This window comes from Clinocottus analis, unplaced genomic scaffold (assembly GCF_023055335.1).
Source record: "Clinocottus analis isolate CAN_PGR_092001 unplaced genomic scaffold, fCliAna1.0.p SCAF_10, whole genome shotgun sequence".
Classification (NCBI taxonomy): Eukaryota; Metazoa; Chordata; class Actinopteri; order Perciformes; family Cottidae; genus Clinocottus; species Clinocottus analis.
Window position 1 is genome coordinate 16,189,544 of NW_027175821.1, and position 19,239 is coordinate 16,208,782.

At 42.2% G+C, this 19,239-nt stretch overlaps 1 protein-coding gene across 1 annotated transcript in view; it reads left to right on the plus strand.

Annotated features, from left to right (window-relative positions):
- Positions 1-19,239, plus strand: part of fstl5 (follistatin-like 5) — a 154,843-nt gene that overhangs the window by 69,513 nt on the left and 66,091 nt on the right. The window contains exons 5-6 of the mRNA XM_068595337.1: positions 11,984-12,180; positions 16,419-16,539. Of these exons, the coding sequence (XP_068451438.1) occupies positions 11,984-12,180; positions 16,419-16,539 (318 nt within the window). The remainder of the gene's footprint in view (positions 1-11,983; positions 12,181-16,418; positions 16,540-19,239) is intronic.

The window sequence follows — 19,239 nt, forward strand, 5'->3', positions numbered from 1 at the left end:
GAGCACCTGAATGCACCATCGTCTGCACCCTCTCTGTGCTCTCTTAGGGGCGAGTGTCGTTCTAGTTTTCTTAAACAATCTGACGCTGTAAACATTTTTTAGAAGCAATTTATGTTTCCAGCACAGATCTGCAGGTCCGTGCCGGCTACCTTTCCAGAACTGTTAAGTTGGCCAACGCGTGGCAAAACGTCGACGTCTGCTGCAGCTGACAAAAATTAAAAAAAAAACGCAAAATAAATTGTGATGTTTCATGCTGTTCTGTTTTATTCTATCAAAATGGACAGCAGCTCAAACAGATGGGACTTCTGTACCTCTGCGCATGTGCAGAGTGCATTTTCACCGCCTTAACACACACGGTGCAAACTGTTGAAGGTGAAAATTGATAATAATTAAGACTTCCCGTTATTCTGAGCCTACTGATGTGGTCGACAACTCCAGAGCCAGCCAGTTAATGGGCCTTGAGTGGGTATTTTTTTATTGTTGGAGAAACTGCAGCTAAGGTCTTTATATATATTTTCCTTTTTTTATGAGTTGTGAATGAATCCCTAAATACCTGACACGACAAGCTACATGTTTAGTAACACCTCGGTAAAAGGTGAAGCTAGTTTAACAGACGACATTGTTGATCAAACTGTTAAAATTCCTCTGATGTTTTTTGAAATATTATAGCCTTTCTGAGTCTCTACCCGATTGGGAAATAGCAGTCGTGAAATGCTCAGCACATACAGTGCGGTGCACATAAAGCCTCCTCTTTGATTTAAGTCGGGGAACTTTTTCCTCTGGCTTCTATCAGTTTAAATGTGAGTCTGTCAAAAGCTGAAATGACTGAGCAGGCTGCCAATTCGGCAGATTACTCCATACATCAGAAAACATTCCAATTTCTGACAAAACCATCAGCTAGAAAAATGCTCTGGGCAGAAAAAATGCTTTACAATCCTGCTGACCTGAACGCGTTTACTCCTCCCTACTGATGGTCAAGGTGATCACAATGCACTTGAATAAATAACCAGGATGGATGAAAACGTGACATGTCCAAAATGTGGTCTGGAGATGTGACAAAAAATATATATATGGCTGCTGAAATAGTGACCGGGGAAACAGTCTTGTTTCGTTTCCGTCCATGTTTGTGAAGCTGAATCCTTTATGACCCGATCAATAAAGGCTGCATTCCATATCTGTATCTGGGGCTGCAGATCTATGGGAATTCAACTCTTTATGGTACCCAGCTATGACTGGAATGGCTAAATGGATGATAATAGAGTCCTTTAACCTAATGCTGACCCCACTGTGGGATGAAAAGCAGACTTCAGGGGGGATTGTGATAATAAGTTTGACTGCCGGTCAGTGTAAGGGTCTGCTTTATACTCAGACTAGGAGGCTGTGGGTGTGCCATTAGTGTCTCCTATAACACTAGCCACAGCATAAAGCTGGATGGATTTGTGTACGACTTTACACCACACAGCGGCCCTATGGCAGTTTGCGGTGCAAACATTTCTCAGAGGCTGAGCGGCTCTGGGGAGTAAAATAAACACATTGAAAGGCAAACTGTCTCTGTGTGCAAAGAAGCCAGCTGGGTGAAATGTAAATGCCATAGCCGCTTATGATCAGGAGAACGGCCAACGAGTACTCCGTAGTCATATTTCCACACGACAGGAGCAGAGCCGATTATGGATTAAGTGCAGAACCTCCTATCTGCAAAATGATCCCGGACAAGTGGGGGAAACCCTCCTATCTGCACTTTGTGGGGGGGGTTTTTGTATCTTGTATTCTGTATTGGGTATGCTTAACAAATATAATTCTGCAAGAAAACAACAGGTTATGTTATTCACAAAAAAAGTGCATTTTTCCGGTAGAAGGTTTTGCTCTCCAGCCGTCGATATATATATATAATAAACTCTGTCGGGTTGGGAAATTATTCTCAATTTAAAGTCCACATACGCCCACGTGCTCGTATGCTCGTATTGCATCGTTTGATCTTCATGGAGTTTGCTCGGTAGTCGTGAAACTGGAGTCTCGTCCAGGCTGGCTGAAGAGTTGAGCTTTGGCATTTGACAAAGCGTTGTGCATTCACGCTCCACTTGCTTTGTAATCCGTGCCGGGTTGTTTGCGTTTGTGGAGTCAGTAAACTGTGCGGAGCTGACTTGTTCGAAACGTGTGCTTGGCTGAACGTTTTGCACGCCGCACAGATGTAAGGTTGCTGCCGCTTCCTCGGTGATTAGTCAGCTGATCGGTCGCCGACGATTTCTTTGAATTATTTTCATCCTTTTCGATGTTGAATTACTTACTTCTTGGAAACTCATAAGGAGACAATTTAAAATTGGTTCTTTTTGTGAGAAATTCAGTTTTATTTAAATGCTCATTTAACTCACCCATTAATCAAATTGACAGCCTAAATATAAAGTATAACCACAAGGAAAACTTTCTTTTTGGGTTGAATTCTTGACTTCATATGGGAGAGCAGAGTGAAGCAGAGTGTAAAATGGGAGGCCCATCCTGGAAGTTCACGTCGTGGACTGACTCTAGGAGGTAGACAAGTTAGCTAAACTGACCACACTGTCACCCAATTTAGTTTAAACATAAAATATCCCCTTCTGTGTATTTTGTTAGTCGCGAGAGCAATCAGATTTATGATGTCAGACTATTTTCTTTGCCTTTGCTTTTTCCTCTGAGGTTCGAAGATATTAAGTCTTTAAATCAACTGGTGGCATAATTTATTCTGCTTCTGAAGGGTGTTTTTAAGTCTATTGTATTGTCTGTCTACTTCTTTTGCCCATCTGTGGGAAAAACAATATGTTCTAGTCTGTCTGCTATTGCCCAAATATAGACCTGCGGCAGTGTGTTGATTTGATATCGCTGCCTAGGTGTGTTCGGCCCCTGGGTCACTGTCCTCCATCATGTCGTCAACAAGACCTGCCACTGAAGGAGAAAGCTCTTTGTAATCAACTCTACCGGGACCAGGTTTGAGAAGTGAACAAAGCCTCCTTTCTTTATCTCTTCCTCTTCTTTCTCTGTCTGGTTTTCTATCCCTTGCTGGGCAGTATGACCAAACATCTCTACCACGGCATCTTTTAAGATTCTGGGGGTTTCAACTTTTCTTTCTTCTTGTTTTTTTTTTAGGTTTATGGTGGCTTAATACAGTCAGGAGTACATTACGTTTATATATTTGAAATATTTTAATGTCATCATTATGTCATACTGAAGGTTTTTGAATACTATCGGGTTTGCTTGCCCCCACAAAGTGATACAATATTTGAAGACATCAGAACGCTTGAAGCAGTTGCAGAATGTAAACACTTCTCAATGTGCAAATTGCAACATTAAAACGTAATGTAACAAAAACATAGTTTTTATATGATGACAAGGTATTCTAAGATAGTTGTATAAACACTATAAACTAAGCACTGAGTGGGCGGATCGTTGTTGGCTTAAGGTTAGGATAGCAGTTAAGCTGAAGTATGTTCGTCCTGGCAAGACAATGTTACCTCAATTCTTTTGTTTTACACTAAAGCCGTCTTTCTTTTCTGTTCGTAATGTCGCTCCAGCGCTTCCTATGCCAGTCAATAGCAGCGTCTCAGCTGTCTGAATCTTTGCGGCTGCTGTTTCACCGGCGCTACTGACATCCTTGATTTTTGTACGCCAACACATTTTGTGCTAAAGTGACTGACTTGCTTGTGTTAGCAATACTGTAGCGACTTTGGATTTCGTAAAAACCCCAAAATTCCCAACAGACACAATTCGCCTCTAGGACACAAGTTCCTCTTGTTCCTCTTGTTCGGCGGTGTGCATTGGTAAATGTGTCATACGTTTACCAATAAATGCCATTAAGCATGAATATGACCCATGAGAACACATCCCGTTAATCATGGACATGAGCCAACAGAGTTAGCACTAAAGCTCACCAAAGTGGAACTGGTCCAGTTTTGGGGCGCTGTAGGGTTTTGTAGCTGACAGCACGAAGGCTGAGAGGAGATTTTAAAGCTCCAAAACACCTCTGGAGGCTTCTGTCAGAGCTCAGTGAAGAAGATGAGTGTGGGAGGCATGAATTAGATGGGTGGGAAGAGGTTGGAGTCAAGTCTCCTGGATGATAATGATCCCCTTCAAGGTGAGAAGGGAGGGAGGTAATACATCAAAGATTAAGACGTATGGAACAGCAGCGGTCCCTGAGCAAGACGGGAGGGAGAGAATCTCACTCGCATCTGAGGAGGAAACCGTAGTGACAGACACTGAATGAAGGGAAGGAATCTGTCCTGAGCTGTTAACAGACAAGTTACTTTCAAACAAATTAAAGTTACCCGAGAAACTGTGGAGAGAAAAAAGAAAGGTGGCAGTATTGGTAAATAATGACCTTTTGTCTCTTGTGGCTGTGCAAACAGTGACTTTCTGGTTGAAAAGATGGAGGTAGAATCTTCTTGTCATTATTTGTGTTTAGATCAGAGGACTGGTTACTGTATCAGTCGTGAGTGTGAGTCATCAACACTTGTTACATTCATAATCTGGCGATCAGAGGAAATGTGTTGCTAAAGTGTCTTTTTTTTCTATGTTGTTGGTTAACGTTTAAAATATTCAGTCACTCTGCAAGAAGCCCTCAGAGGCAAACTTGTAATTTGTGATTTTGGGCTGGACAAAATGAATTGAATTGAATAGACACACATATCAACAACTTAAGTCCATCTCCAGATGAGGATCATGCGATCTGATTGAAAGATCCAGAGCAGCTACTTCATGGACCTCGTGGTTAAATCGGTTTCTCATCTGCTATATTACCGAGGTCAGACATTTATTTTTAACCTCAGTCTTCCCTCATCGATGCTCATCGATGCACAGCTCTTCAGCATGGCAGTCAGAGACTAAAAGTTTTCTTCTGAAACTCTGGAATGATGGCAAAAGTCGGTTATCTGTGCCCGAGGTCTGCTGTGAGTTGTTCTGCATTCATATCATCCCGGACAGAGCGGCTGCGAGGAGTCTGCAGCCCCACTGCCCCGATATCCATTGCAGATTCATTCAGGTGTTGCGGCAGTGACACCTCTAGTTGCTCTTAAAGATTGCAATCAGTGACCTCTGATTTGGGTAACCCAGTTGTCACACTATGCTGTCTTGATGTATTGTGAGCCGTGGCAGTATCCAGGGCCTCGGAGACGAAGATGGAAAAGCTGGAGGAGGTGGTGGTGATGGAGGGGTAAGGGGGGCTGAGCACCGTGGAGCAAAGATGGGACAGTTTCGGCACAGTGGACTCCGGCTATTCCGCTGAGCCATCTTTTTCTCTTGATATAAATAAAACAGTAGTGCTTTTAAAGGAGGAGGCAGCTGGAGGAGGCAGGGGGAGGCGGGCTCACCCACGCTTATGGCCTCAGTGAACACTGGACAGGATGGAGGAGGTTTGCCTTTTTTCTCACTGACTTCTCAACCCCTTCTCAGTCCCAGCGCGCCAGGTAATGCAGCTTGGTCAGTGCTCCGACGCACAACATCAACCACGCTCTCTCGACAAACCTAACTCCGAGATTTCGCTGCCTAAACCTAAATTCTCCTTTGGTGTCGGAAGTTTATTTTGAAAAGCCGTTGCGCACGCAACGAGCGACTATCTTGGATTGGCCTTTCGTGGCTTCTTCTGCTCACGGTAATAATTATTATAAAAGGTGTGGGATCTCTGCCCTCTGCAAATGGAGCGTGGATGTTAGAGTTGTACTACAGCAGGGTCGGAGTCCACCTTTGGGCTCTATTCTGGCCCTTTTCTAATGGTTGCAGGGATTCAATTAACTGAAGAGCAAGTCTTTTTTTTTTTGCATTTTACAGCAGGGTTATGGCTACGAATCACCTGTTTAATTATAGATCAGTCCAGGCCGCTGTACTGACATTTCGGCTCTAATTTAATTGAACCTTTATTTTCTTGCTGCGAAAGAATGTGTCTCAAGGTTAGTGATGGTATGAATCAGTTTTTTTTTAACAACATTATTTCATAATAGCAACATATTTCTTCAAATTATTGAATGCCATGCAGAGAAAGTTGCACGTGTATCGTTTACCTCAGATAACTTGAGCTGGCGGTTATGCACTTAAAGCAAGTGCAATGAAAAGCTTGTTATTTGCAGGCGAGACAGCTGAAGCTGTGTTTTATTCACATATTTATTCAATCAGATGCCATTGAAGCGCAGCTGCAACGTGCCCATGTCGGCATTCTGTGAGTCCCAATTTCTACCAAAAACTAGCAGGTCTCTGCACTCTGTCATTTCAATTAAAGTCCCACCTGTCTGTGCCCCTCCTGCTATTAGCCATGGTACAAAAATACCACACAGATGGGCAAATCGAATTTCAAGGTTAAAACATACCAAATGGTTAAAGTGCTGCTTGCACCGGTCTCGCTGTTCAGTCTGTATCGGTGCTTGTGAGTACCTCACTGCACTGACTTATATAACTGTCTAACTAAAACAAAAAGTACACACAGCAGAACCAGCGTTTTACTCCATATGTTCTTTTTTGTCAAAACATCCCGCCTCCATTACCCACAATGCATCATTAAAAGTACACTGTTAGATTTGCATCTGTTATGCGAGAAGTGGCCGCCTCCACTAGAGGAGGTGCAGCGCTACCCTTCACCTCTTTTTAACTCTAAACCGCCAGAGTTTTACGCCTCCTTCCATCTATCCGTACCTATCGCTATCGTGAACACGATAATTCAGTAATGCCTTGAAGGAGTTCCTTTATATCTGGCACGAACGTCCATCCCATTTCCCGTGAACACAATATATCAGGAGTGCCTTGAAGGTAGAGGCGATATGGAATATCCCCTCGTGACAACACTGCTTTCAGAAATGGAACGATAGTCCAAAAAATAAAACTGAAGATAGACATGAACATCTGAGGATTTGAATTAGAGATGCATGTGCTGCGATTCCCACAAGTGGAATACTGTATAAGGCAGTAAGCACTATTTTACCAAGGCCATGCTGAGATCAGTAAATCACATTTTGGACAGGCATGGATCTAAACTGCACATCGTTGGCAGAAGCATACAACCACAAGGTGGTAATTGTAGTTTGACTGCTTGTTTTCAACTTGGTTGTGTGCTCCCTCTGGAGCCACAAAAGGTTTTACACAACTTTTATTATTATTTTTTTACACTACTTTCCAAGGCCCGCTAACCGACATTGATATCTTAAGTCGGCGGTGTTCCTCTTTCAGATGAAATGCTGGCCTGTCAACATGCTGATCCTGAGACGCTCTCTTGCCAAATCAAGGACTCCAAAGCATTCTCCATGCAGCTTTAAAAGACTGAAAAACACAGAGGGAAACCTGATTCATTTATATTAAAGAAATCCGTTGGGAACAATGGCTCGAGCTTTGCATTTACTAACAAATCTCTACCGGCAGCAGAGCAGCCTGCCGCTACTGCGTTGCTTCTGTTTGACAAATAGCTTTAGTCAAATACATGATTTGCCCCCGATCGATAGAGCGTATATGAGTCCTTTCACTCTGGTATTTCTATCCAGGTGAGGACTTGACCTCTACATTATGTGAACAGTTCAAGGGAATTAATAAGAGGCAATGGTTTTGCCTGGTGGAACATGGCCAGCCTCTCGCCACATATGGAGCCTATGTGACCGGGGACATTTGTCACGAGCAAGGTCGCTGAACAGCCGAAGCCAAACGACCTTCATGTCCTATTATGAAGAAAAAATACCACCTACTATTAAAATACCACTACATTTTGAGTAAAAGGCACAGTGACAGATTAACAGCCACTATGACAAAATGCTATCCCAAAGTATAGAGAGAGTGATGGTGAAATATTGAGTGTAAACGCTCCTGTGAGTGGATTAAAACAAAGTTTCACAGCCTGACTCTTTGACACCCGGTTTTGTTGTATCAGCTGCTTTCTGCAGAACCTTCTGCCCCTGGAAAATGTCATGCGTTTCATCCATGAATAATGTCGATGAAAGCCACTTTATAATAAAGCGTTCCGGTCGGGGTCCTACAGTAGATGCTCCTATCACAACTGTTACCTCTCCTTGAACAGTGGACTCAGCTTGTAATTGCATGTGGCCTAAATGGGCTGCTTTGTCATTAGTATGTGTAAAAATACTTTAAAAGACTTTGAAAAGAAATGTTTAAGATTGCCGGCGACCTGTAGAAAGATTCCGGCTCTTGAGAGTGTATGAAGTGAATGTTGAATACGGCAGAAAATACTTTGATGTAAGGAGTTGTCTTTCCCTCCTGCAAAGATCACACCTTTCCATCAATATGCTAAATCTGTGTTGCATATGATGAATTAGGTGTCATGTCATGCACAAACACAAACAAACACGTATGTAGTTGGCAACTGCCACAAGTTCTGCTTTCTATCGCACAGTCGAAATAACAAACATGCAAACCAGCCATTGCAGAAGGTAGATTGTTTTTTGAAATGTATGTTAGTGAGGATGCAGGTCGACATTTATTGCAGATTTCATTTAAACAAATGCACTTAATATAAAAGAAAGGTTATGCACGCATGTGCATACATGCATTTATTTCCTTTTTTTTAAACACGACAGTGAAGAGATGACAGGAAAGAAAAGGAAGAGGCGCAACTAAGTCTGGAGTGGTTCACGGCCAACGCCTTACACCTTAAGCCATGGGTAGGGAGGGAGGTAAATGGATGGTCAGAGATGACTTATTATAGTCTTATAAGTCTTATAGCAGTGGACTATAGGAATGTTCTTCTTCTGTCTTATAGATCTGTGGAGCCGGCCTTCATGCTGCTCCTGTAGTTCTGTGTACAATGCCACAGCAGGGGCAGCGAGCATATGTTTTGACAGACACAAGGTTTCAATCTGGGCTTTTTCTCCTGGACTCATGATTCAAACCATCAACATCTCGGGCGCACACTTACTTTGTGTAAGTTTGCTCGTGTGATTGCCTTGCCTGTGATATAGAATAAGCAGGCAGGTTGCATTGTAATGTGTCCCACAAAGCTCAAAAGCAATTTGGGCGGCGGAGACTGGCTACACAACCCAAGGCTGGGTTTTACAAGGCAGAGAATCCTATCTTGATTGGGCTGAAAAACACAATAGATGTCTGCAGAGTCGTAAGCAGTTCCCTCAAGGCCTCTCTGGACCGAGGTATGTTGATTCAGTACACTTGAGAGCGATTTTTGTCGCCATTGTCTAATTAATTAATGCTAACTCTTGCCTGTGTCGACATGCACTGTTTGAATACTTGGTGGACTGTGAGTACATGTGTGTGCAAAGCAGTTGGTGTGTGCAAGTGTGTTTGTGTGCACTTGTGTGTGTGTGTGTGCGTGTGCATGTGCCAGTGCGTGCTCCTTTGACGCCGCTGACCTTCATATCCCCTGGTTATGCCAGCAGCCATTTATCTTTTATTCATTCTGCCATTTGTGACCAAGTCAGCTTCCCTGGCACTGGCGCTTGTCAAAACAGAGTCCGTCCCATGACATGCAGCAGAACGGCGTGCGCTCTAACCACCGGTGCCGTTTCCACGGCACGAGTCGAGCTCGCTGGCTGCATTCAGCAGCCTCTGTCACGGTCTCAGCTGCCAGATTTTGTTGTTGTTGTTGTAATTCAAAAGATCCTTGTGTTGGTACGCTATCTGCAGTGACTTGTAGAAAGGACACGCTCACCAGCCACCTCTGCGGTTGTTCACACTCGGCGAGTTTCGTGACGCTTCAAGCTGAGCATGCACCTCCAACATCTGTCAACAACTCTGTGTGCCTCTGACTGACGCGTATGCCCGCTAAGACAAACAGAAGCGTTGCTCCTGCTCTCCACCCGGCTATGGGAACTTTCAAGTATTCAGCTTCCCAAGTTATTTAAAAAGAAAGCATTGGAAGAGGAGATTTCCATTTTGGACAACATGTCTACAGCTCAGAAACCACTGAGACACGAAAACACAAAAAACAACTGTACAGATGGGTATTAAACGTGCACTGATGCTAAATTATTAAAAAATGTAATATTGATAAGTTAGACACACACACACACACACACACACACACACATAGAGAGTGAAGGCCACAGTGTAGAGAGCTCAAAAATAAGTTGAGTTGACGTCAACTATGCTCGTTACTGTGAGAGCAACACAACCTTTGTGAGTAAAAAGCCAATGCTTTATCAATTAGGAATGATATGACACTATAACTATTCATGGATATTTCATTTATTAATAAATTGACATTTTATTTACTTTCTCATGAGTTTATTGCATTTATCGACTTTGCTGTTGTAAAAATGACTGTTGCTGGTCTAAAAAACACATGTATTTATATTTAAAATATAAATAAATTCATTTCACAATGGATATATATTTTTTAAATGTGTTATAAAGGAAAGAAAACTAACCTATAAGAGTATTGATAAAGAACCAAACCAAAGAGGAGGATCAATACGAGCAGTATTAAGGATGAAATCCAAACGATACCCACACCCCGTACTGCCAGAAATACCAACATTTTCTACCACATAGGTGCAGATTTTCCATGGGTGTACAACTAGATTAATCGTTGGTGACGTCTGGCATATGATTCACACAGTGTGTGTGGAGGCGTTTTGCCATTATTAAAATTGACCTTTTACCTGTTAACCATCTGTAGCTGAAAGATTTGGTGAAGTTTCCCTGGAAAAAACAAGACGTGTTCTTGCGAAACTAAGACGCTCACGAAATAAGTTTAATTTGCAGTTCAAAGTCTTTTGTTGACACTCATTCTTTGTCTATATGTGTATGGTGGAATATTTGTAGATCCACTTTTTCTTGGACTTCGCAAGGTCACACAGACTGGATAGTTTCAGTGGAAGCCCATTGGTTTCACCGACAGGAGCGCTCCACTCAGCATCTCATGCCCCCGACGACGGCTTAAGCGTCTCATTGAAACGCTCGCGGATTGCTCAAGTTGTTCCGCTGAAAAGGAAAGCCCGGAAGAAAATGTCGAGAGAAACAAGATCCCGCGTCGTCAGCTGATGACACGAGGACCCGCCCTCTCGGTGCGAAACCTCAAAACTCGTCGGCGGCTCTCAGCCAGCGCCCGGTTCTACCGAGCGGAGATCTCATTAACGGTCTCACTAAATCATCCGCGCCCCGATCATTCCCGACAAAGTCAATTTGTCTCGCAGAAGGCTCCAACGCGGCAGCTGTTATTCCATATTGGTCCTGGGTAGGTGTGCGCACACGCCTCCCCCTCCTCCTTGAGATTTGAAAAGCGTCATCGTGAACAACAAAGTTTTTCTGGTGGGTTGGTTGACAGGCGCTAATATAACTGTTATTAGAGGAGGAACACTTCCACATCCAACAATGAGAAGTTGAAATCACACGTGTCAACCTGTAGTTCTAGTCATTATTTTCTCTTTGCCTCGACCCTACTCCGCTGAACCTTTTCATGTAGTTGACTTCTTTCATCTGGAGCCTTTGATGGCGGAGTGTAAATACAACGCCGGCGCGTATCCCGCAGCTGTCAGGGTTAGCTCTTGCCACCAGTGTTACGGATTTGCTTGTCAGTTTCTTTGCGGTGACAGGGCCGCCGCTGCTTTCTTGGTTCGAGGCGGTGAAACGCTGCGCGACTGACACTGTTTCCGCTTCCCCTCGGGAGAAAAAGGATCCTTAGCATTTGTTATTGTGGTTCAGGTAATCAGAGGTTGGAGTTTTGCTGGATATGAACAGAAGCGTATTGTTTCATAACCAGAGTCTTCAGGGAGATTGTAGTTGTCACAGGTACTAATTGGCTGACATTTGAAACATGGCGTCCAAGTTTAGAAATCACAAGTTTAATGCTTTTCATCATGCTGTTTTTTCAGGGAATCGAGACCTGGGAATCATTTAGATATTTATTAAATATCTGTTTGTAAACGGCTCGGTAACATTGACATCATTTAGTAGTCCGAACTAAAAAGACGAAAGGACTATCCCATCAGCTCTGACAGTAGCGAATGCCACATGTTTTTTTATAAATAGTCTTTCCTTCTCCTAATAATTCTGCCATCCCTCTGTCTGTCTTTCCCAGATGATAACTGCAGACTGAGCGACTACCGTCGGCTGAAAACCAAGATTCTGGATTTGCATGACAAGCGGTACATGGGGTCTAACATCCACGGGGCCCACAAGGACAACATGGCGGCCAGGAAGCAACTCGTTGATATGATGTTCAAACGCTTTGACGCAGATTACAACGGTCAAATAGATGCCAGCGAGCTCTCACAGGTAAGGATGTTAATCAAATTAGATATCTGCTTTGCACTCGCCTCAAGACATTCAAACCCACACTTCAAGTCGTTTAAAACATAATATATACATCAGAGTGCAATTAAATTATTTGTTATTGCCCAATATCACAAATCACACATTTTGCCTCAGAGGGCTTTACCTGTACAACATACAACATCCTTTTTTTCCCCTCCACTTTACTGGGAAAAGAAAAGAAGAAACCTCAAGGCCATCTTCAGAGGAGGGAGCCCGCTCCCATGATGGACAGACGCGTACGATATATCATGTGTACATTCTGTACAACATCATAGAATTACAACGTAGTCGATCCATAACATGATATAAATGATTCATGTATTGAGGGCAGGAATAGCAGACGTAGCCCCAGTAAAAGCAGAATGATGACAGAAAAAGATCCCCCCACTATGAGTAACAGCAGCAGTGCATATCATAGCATGACAATGATAATAAAAAGCAGTAATAGAAATGTGACTGATAATATAATTGTAATAGCAGTGGATGTCAGGCAGCGCCACAGCAGCACGGTACGGCCACAATGCAGAAAATGGCCGCCGCAAATGAACAAGCAACGCCTGTGCGCCGTGCTCAGGTGTTTCAACGAGACACTTTGATCTCTTCCATGCAAGTAACTGTGTCAATTTTACTCCCCTTACCCTTCCCTCTGGTCGCTGTGCCGCACGGCTTTAGGTAAACCTTTTGAAAAGCAATGTGGGTCAAAGGGAGCCCTGCTCTCATGGGAGGCTGCAGCCCTTTGACCGGCACTGCCAAGAGGGATGGTTGTCAAAAAAAAAGAAGAAGAAGAAGCTTTCAGTGACTGCTACAAGGAAGGACGATTATGTGCATAACAAATAAAGTCCCCCAGTACCTGAGGACTGATTTTAAATAGAACGTGCTTCAATAATTTAAAGGGTAAGTAACCTGCGGTGGTTTCCAGAAACATGAAACCAGTTGCTATTCTTAGGTCCGCCTCCCGCTGATCCAGGACGACGTCCCATCTGCATTGGGGTCACCTTGGCTCGGCCTCCTTGGCCCCTTCCGCCCAACGGGGGACGTCTCACTGGATTCATTTAAATATATGTTATTGTTTTGAGTTCAAAGCCTCCAAATAACGCCTGAAATTGTTGTATTTTTTGCCATATTTTCATGTGATTTACATAGTTTTACATGTTTTTACATTTACTTGGTGCCCCGCGCCAGCATGAGAGGCATCAATGTTTGGTGAGAAATGCGCAGTCAACAAACCATGTTGTGCTGTGTTTTATGGAATATTATTGTCAGTATTCTCTGAGTGGGAATTTGAATATGCCCTTTAGAGCTGTTATTGCTTTGGATTTTCAAACCTCTTGGTGATGCCATTCATTGTATCTCAGGCAAAGCTGTACTACTCCACCACTTAACACGAGCTCGTCAGTAACACCCAGATGGAGAAGCCCTTTTGTGGTTTGGTTCTTCGAGGACTGCTTCTAGCCCGCATCCCCTTTTATCCCAGACAAACATGTGAATGTTGGCATATTTCATACCATCAGCTACATGCTCTGACAAATGAAGAGAAGCATTTCTGGAACAGTCAGAAAATAAAATATTTATTTTAATTAAAATTGCAGGTGGTCCTTCTGAGGCTTTCAACTAAATCCAAAGATGATTTTTTTGCATGCATGCATACATTAATGGTCTCCTCTGACTTTCAGGTACACATAGCTGTGTGAGAACACTTTTTTTTTACTTACTTTTTTTTAACCTACTTTTATTTTGCTTCAAAATCCTTTTTTTGTTAATGAGGTTTTTTTTTCACCTCGCACACTGCAACCCAAACCACAGACTTGTTTTGCTGCAATCTTTTTTATGTACACATATTTATAGCCTGAAAATATCGAGAGAACTGTATACTTTCACCTCCATTCAACATTGCTGCATGATAAAATATTGCACAATGAATATCGGAGCAAATTAGCTTCATCAATCTGATAAATCACTTAATAAACAGATGCAGTTGTGGGTTAACCTCAACATACGGCACCTGAACGTAATTATGGATCAGGTCTTTAATGAGTTTTTATTTTTGTGTATTAAATGTCCTCACAGTGTCATTTCAAAGTAATTAAGCTCGACGGGATACAGTTTTCTTTTCTCTTCAAAGGATGTGAGTTTTGACATATCATACACAATATATATATATATATATATATATATATATATATATATATATATATATATATATATATATATATATATAGATAGATAGATAGATAGATAGATAGATATATATATATATATATATATATATATATATATATATATATATATATATATATATAAAGGTTCAGAGTCACTTAGAGTCCATTGTCAGAGCAATCTGCATGCCGTTAACCTCAGTGACTTGGACTGCAGAATTCTGCCTGATTGACGAAAGGTGAATGTTAAAGGAGACAAGAGATTTATGCAAATGAAAGGTTGGAGGGAGCGAGTCCTCAAAAGGAGAGTTGCACAAGCAAATCACACTCTATCAGCAGTTGAAAGTACCAAACCATGGCTGCCATCCTCGTGCCCTCAGGCGCCCTTTATGATTGGAGTGTTTTCTGATCTCATTTGAAAGTTTAGGATGGAAATCTCTCACCCCGGCTCACTTGACTTGCTCCAGTGTTCACATGGAGGGGCTCAGAGAGCAATTGTTGCTACCTTTTCAGTCGCTGGTGCCCTTTTAAAATGGCAACTCTCTTGGCAACTTTCCTTTTTCATCTTGCATTGCCAATATCTACAATTTGACTAAAGACACAATGACTGAAATTATGATTTTAAAAAAGGTACGAGAAGTCAGTTTGACCATGTCCTCTGCTCTAGCCTTGTCTACCTGTTGTGTCTGATGTTTTATATAATAAGGATACATACAATATTTATATAGATTTTAAAAATTATCACACTTTTTGTCTCTCCACCAAAGTAAAGTCAGAGTGTGTGAGGCGGTTATGTGAATCTTAAAGTTTTAATTTGTGAACAATTTGAGAACAGGTGACCCCTGTTCACACTTTGAGACCAGAGCAAATTAAAGTAAATGTGGGTCTAATTAATGTTCAAATTTTAAAAAATACTCTGCATTTGAGTCGACTGTTCAAGATCCTCTTACCAATGCGTAGGATTTTCAGCAAATTCTTGTCAAGGTTTTATTTGGTATCTTCTTTCGTCTCCAGGAAAATTAATTAAAAGTCGGGTCAGGAGGAGACACAACTTAAAACCCGAATAAACCCGAATACCCGAATTACCCGAATAAATAACAATGCAATATGAGTGCCAGATCAGAATCATGTTGTTTTAAAAGCAATATAGAGAGGAACTGCAGTGATGGGCTTGACTAGTCATTCTGTCCAGAAGGAGGGACTGCAGACATCTAGCGTAACCAGAAGTATCCGTGTGGGAGTAATAGCATGTCAGGAAGTGTTTAGGAAACAGTTAAAACCTAAAAGCAAGCAGCGCCAACACCACTTACACGTCTCTCAAAGGACAACTCCATTACTCCAAGTCAAGGCAGCCAAGAAAGGACTGAAGAGGTGAACATATTTATGAGTTTCAATACCTTTTTGAAATGAGGAATCTGCCTCGCATTTTGAGGTTATTACAAGATCAATTCAGTTTGGTTTAGATGCAGATGAAAACTTCTGAACATTTTAAAGACAGTAAGAGGAAAAACACAACATTTGATTAAATGTTTCAATATACTAAAGACTCAAGCAGATGCTTCATTGTGTGCGCCAGTTCTTTGTTACTTGTTGTGTTTGTAGGATACAGTAAGGGTATGTATGCCATTACTGGTGACTTCTACATTGTTGGGGCGAGTCGGCCGGGAAGGGAAGTGCAGTGATCCGATGTACGAGGCCAGATGTATAAAAGCGTCCCTTGTGATCAGCGTGTTGACAGCTGATCTGGTGTGATGGATGTTTCACCGTCAGGGCCATGCGGAAGGGGATGAGTAGGACCATGCTTTAGCAGGCTGATGATACAATCTGCACAGGGTTTGGGACCTTTTCTACAATCTTTTGTGACAAAACTTCCATTTAGCTACAATAAACTGACAGCTGTGTGTTTTTTATCATCTTTGACATTCAACACAGAGTTTGGATTGGGCCCGTAGCGTCGACTTAAAACCAAGATCATATCCAAACTTTTCAAACAAACCACCTGTCCACTGACTTTAACTGAACATCAATGCAATCTCGTTGAAGGTCATCAAGCAAGAAGGTCTTTCCAAGGACGTCTCCGAGTGCACCCTTTTTGACCTGCTGAAGTACAACGACGTTAATGACGACGAACACCTGACAAAAGACGAGTTTTACACAGCCTTGGGTGAGTCCAAAGTTTTATTTGTAACATCTTCTGTGCCATTATGGAAAAGGTTTCGCACTACCCCTGAAAGATGAAGAGTTAGCCTTTTTGTGGCCACATTTTCCATTTCTGTTGCGTTAGAAAACATGTGTAAGATGTTGCAGAACTAAAATTTCAATGCCTTCAGTATTGCGTGCTTTATTACATGTGTTGAAGTTCATTGCCTCTTCATATTAGTGTCCAAACAATATGTCAGATCATTTTTCACTCTATAATTCACATTCACTTGGATAGCAATGCAATAACCGTGATTAAACTGTAACACAAAGGGTAGTTTTACAAAAGAAAAATAAATCGCTTTGATGTGCGTTCATTTTGAACCTTACATTGTTCTCCTTCCCACATTTAAGCATTCACAATGTGTTAGTGGTCCAGAGTACCAGATTGTGCGACCTACTTCCACCCCTGAAAGGAAATTACGACTCCCGTCTAAAAAAGTGTCTTATATGCCCTATGAAAGAAAAAAAAAGTTGTCTATTTAAGTTTTGGTTGTTTTTTACAGGGTTCCTTATAAAGTTACAATATTGGTACATGCATACGCTGTATATTATATCGCGTTTTAATATCTCGCCAATGGATTATTGACTTTGAACTCCGGGTTGTTGGCAACTGTATTGTTTGGCTCTCTTGTGTAAATGGATAAAAGTGTTCAACATGGAGTTGGTGCCAAAGGAAGCAGGTCACGACTAATGCGAGACAGTAGTTCAAACCAAAGCCCTCCCCTCTCATTATCATATGACAGGTTACCCACTATGTCTGAGTCACCACCAAAAACACATGGACTAGTTCCCTCCTTTTGTTTCCTCACGCACTCTTTCTTTCCCGGTTCCTCTCCGTCTGACATTTCCAGTCAGCTCAATATCCTCTGACAGAATATATTCTGACATGTGGCTGGCTTGACACATTTAGCAGTGGGAGAGAATTCATAATCAACCTTCCTCTCATCAGTCCTTTGTATTTAAAGCATTTCTTCGAGCAGACAAAGTCACGGTAGGAAGTGAATCATCTCGCCTGGTATTCTGCACATCATACGTGAATGTGTGGGAGCAAACCCCCTTCAGGCGAATCCTGAAAATAAAGTAACCCCAGCCAATCTGTGCAGAGCTGCATTTCCTTGAAGAGTTAAGTTTCCTCTCGCACCCAAATACTTCCCCTTCAGTTTTCTGATCTTTTTTTTTGCTTGGTTTCAGCTTAACTCCTCATGAGGAAATGGGATATTTAATGTTGGTAAATTTCCCCCTCTGCGCCGGAGTTTCTTTTACTTCTTTCAATTTTCCATAAAGTATTATTGAAAGAGCAGCGGATTCAATCAAGCAGTAATGTACTCTACTTTTTGTCTCTCTGTCAACGACTCAGCGTGACTCAAACATTCCATGTACCGGAGCACTCGAAGCCATTTCACCTCTGCTCACTCCATTCTGATTTTATATGCGCGTTTTACATACTTGGAGGTCAATGCAGTCCTCGGTTGGTCTCTTCTTCACTGCATTCATCGTTCAACCTACTTCACTCTGCCACATGCTTCGGTGCTTCAGAGATGGGCCCGCTGTGCATATATGTGAGGCAGTTGAAAAAAAGACACATTTAAAAAATTAAAAAAAAGTCACAAATTCACCTTCTCAAGAGACTTTACTGTACTGAACTTTTCAATTCAATTGATTTCAACGTGCAGTCGCGAACCGAGGGCGCGCACACAGTCGTGATGCAATGGAGATAAAGTCTGACAAAAAGGACAAAGTGCTGGATCTGTCGAAACATTGTCCCCAGTCGTGTGGCCCAAAGAAAGAAAAGTAGATCTGAGCCAGATGTGCAAGCCAAAAAAGAAATTGAGTGAAAGCTGCATTGTGTTGCAGAGGCTGGTTTTAAGTCTCAGTGGAGTCAGCAGGACCAGCAGCGCCTTCACAGCACGCGGAGCCGTTAGCTCGAGGAGGTCAGAGACTAATTATGTTGAAGGAGTTTTCACCCTGAAGGTACTCACCTTACTTGGGTTCAGTATCTAGTTCAGCAATCTAAATGCTCAGGATTTAAAGGTATCCCCAGATCACATTGGGGTAATATGCATCCTGCCCTGACGCCAATAATCATCTCGCATCTTCGGTATGATTCACATTTAGAAATAAATGCTAATTGGGGAAGCATTACTTTTTATTATGTTATGGAATTGACTAAAAAACACCAGTCAATCACTTTTACTGAGCGTGGCCAATCTATTTTATTACTCTTCTATTACAATCGGTTATAAAATGAGGCTATTTCGTAACACACCGTTAGAACTACATCTTTTTCTTTTTTTTTTAATATTATCCGAGAGGCCCGGTCGCTGAACAGCTGCTCACGTCATCTCCACGCCGCCAGCGATGACTTGAGTCGTAACCCAGAACGCGTTGAAGTGGGTTGAGCCGGCAGTGCAGCGGAGCAACATGGAGCGCCACGGCCACGCTGCCTGTGGCGAAAAAATGCATTGCGAAGTTCTAGTTTCTCAGTTCGTTGCCAGTATGATCTGTGAGTGGCAGCTATAAAAAAAATAAAGAAATAAAATCTATGCAAATACCTTAAGCACCATCGTAAACTGAGCGCCGTCATAAAGTAAATCAGTTGATCCGGTGTGTCCAGAATTACGGTGTGTCTTGGAAGCGAACGGCAATAAATGCCGAATGACTC